The sequence below is a fragment of the Etheostoma spectabile genome, chromosome 6 (genome assembly GCF_008692095.1).
Source record: "Etheostoma spectabile isolate EspeVRDwgs_2016 chromosome 6, UIUC_Espe_1.0, whole genome shotgun sequence".
Lineage (NCBI taxonomy): Eukaryota > Metazoa > Chordata > Actinopteri > Perciformes > Percidae > Etheostoma > Etheostoma spectabile.
This window is the reverse complement of record NC_045738.1, coordinates 711,083-712,466: the sequence shown is the minus strand read 5'-3', so window position 1 is coordinate 712,466 and position 1,384 is coordinate 711,083. Positions and strand designations below refer to the sequence as shown.

Below are 1,384 nucleotides of genomic sequence, written 5' to 3'. Positions count from 1 at the left end.
CCTTAGTGCTTAGCACTGCCTATAAAAATTGTAATTGATTTAACGATGCCAGTAAACCGGAGCATGTTTTTCCGCTATCCCAGAGTCAGTGTGGACTAGCCAGATCCTCCTCCGCAGCGCAGGAATGTATTTTTTTATTTGTTTTTTTATTTAACCTTTATTTAACCGTTAAGAACAGGCTTTCATTTGCAATAGCGACCTGGCCAAGAAAAGCATAAGCATGCAGGACAACAAACAGTTTTACATTCAATATGATACAAGAATATAGAATGCAATAGGCTACAGAAAGGGCAGATTAAGAAGGCATTACAAAGCCAGTGCAGTGAGGTGTAAGTAAGACAAAGGATATGTGAAAGTGATATGGTAATAACCTAGTATTCAATACATAACACAATATACATAAATAGACAGTCTATAACACTGCTGAGATGTAGAGTAGTGCCATATCCAACAAAACAAGAACGGTTAGTGCAAATTATGATCTAGTTAGTGGTGTTGAATCAATTATAACACAATATATATGAATAGGCAGTCTATGTCAATGCTGAAATGTAATGAAAAGTCAATATACAGTTAGTGCAAATAGTGGACTAGGTAGTGGTGTAGAAAGTCAGAAATAACCCGATATTCATGAATAGGCATGAATGCTGAGATGTAGTAAAGAGTCAATATACAGTTGGTACAAAGTGTGGTCTTGATTAAGATGTAGGTCCATAATATCCCAGTATACATGAACAAACAGATTATATTAATGCTGAGATGTAGTAAAGAGTCATACTGTGCAGTTAGTGCAGATTGAGGCGTACAAAAATTACGTAACAACAAAGCTTGGAGGAATGACTGTTGAGCATACGTGGGCGGATGAATATTGCAAAAGTGCGTAAACAAAATACGATTGCAATGTAGGTGAGGATGTGCATCTGTGCCAATATGCAATGGGGCGTGACGTTTGAGGTAATCTGGCAATGCAAGACTAGTGTTGTAATGGGCGCCCGGATGGCTCGGTTGGTAAAGCAGGCGTTGGTATAGAGGTCTGCTCCTCGATGCAGCGGGCCCGAGGGGGGGATGACACGCAGCCCTTCGCTGCATGTCATTCCCCCCTCTATCGCCCCTTTCATGTCTTCAGCTGTCCTATCAAATAAAAGGCCTAAAAATGCCCCAAAAACAATCTTAAAAAAAAAAAAAAGACTAGGGTTGTACTAAACTGACCTGATTATAACCTCAAGTTCTATGCAATTCAAAGCAAACTGACGAAAGCAGAGGAAGTGAGGATGGACACACAGTACGGAGCCTCACCTTTCCTGAAGAAGGGAGATTTGTCATGGTTCATGTACTCCTTAGGGACCATGCTGAAGTTGGACATTTTGTTGGTCTTCATGGTCTT

General features: G+C 40.2%; 1 protein-coding gene across 2 annotated transcripts in view; it reads right to left on the bottom strand.

The window, feature by feature from the left end:
- The window catches only part of LOC116690953 (sulfotransferase 2B1), an 8,652-nt gene that overhangs the window by 2,549 nt on the left and 4,719 nt on the right, over positions 1-1,384 (bottom strand). For both annotated transcript variants that reach the window (XM_032518197.1, XM_032518198.1), the window contains one exon: positions 1,297-1,384. This exon is cut by the window's right edge and continues 93 nt beyond it. In XM_032518197.1, coding sequence (XP_032374088.1) covers positions 1,297-1,384 — 88 coding nt within the window. The remainder of the gene's footprint in view (positions 1-1,296) is intronic.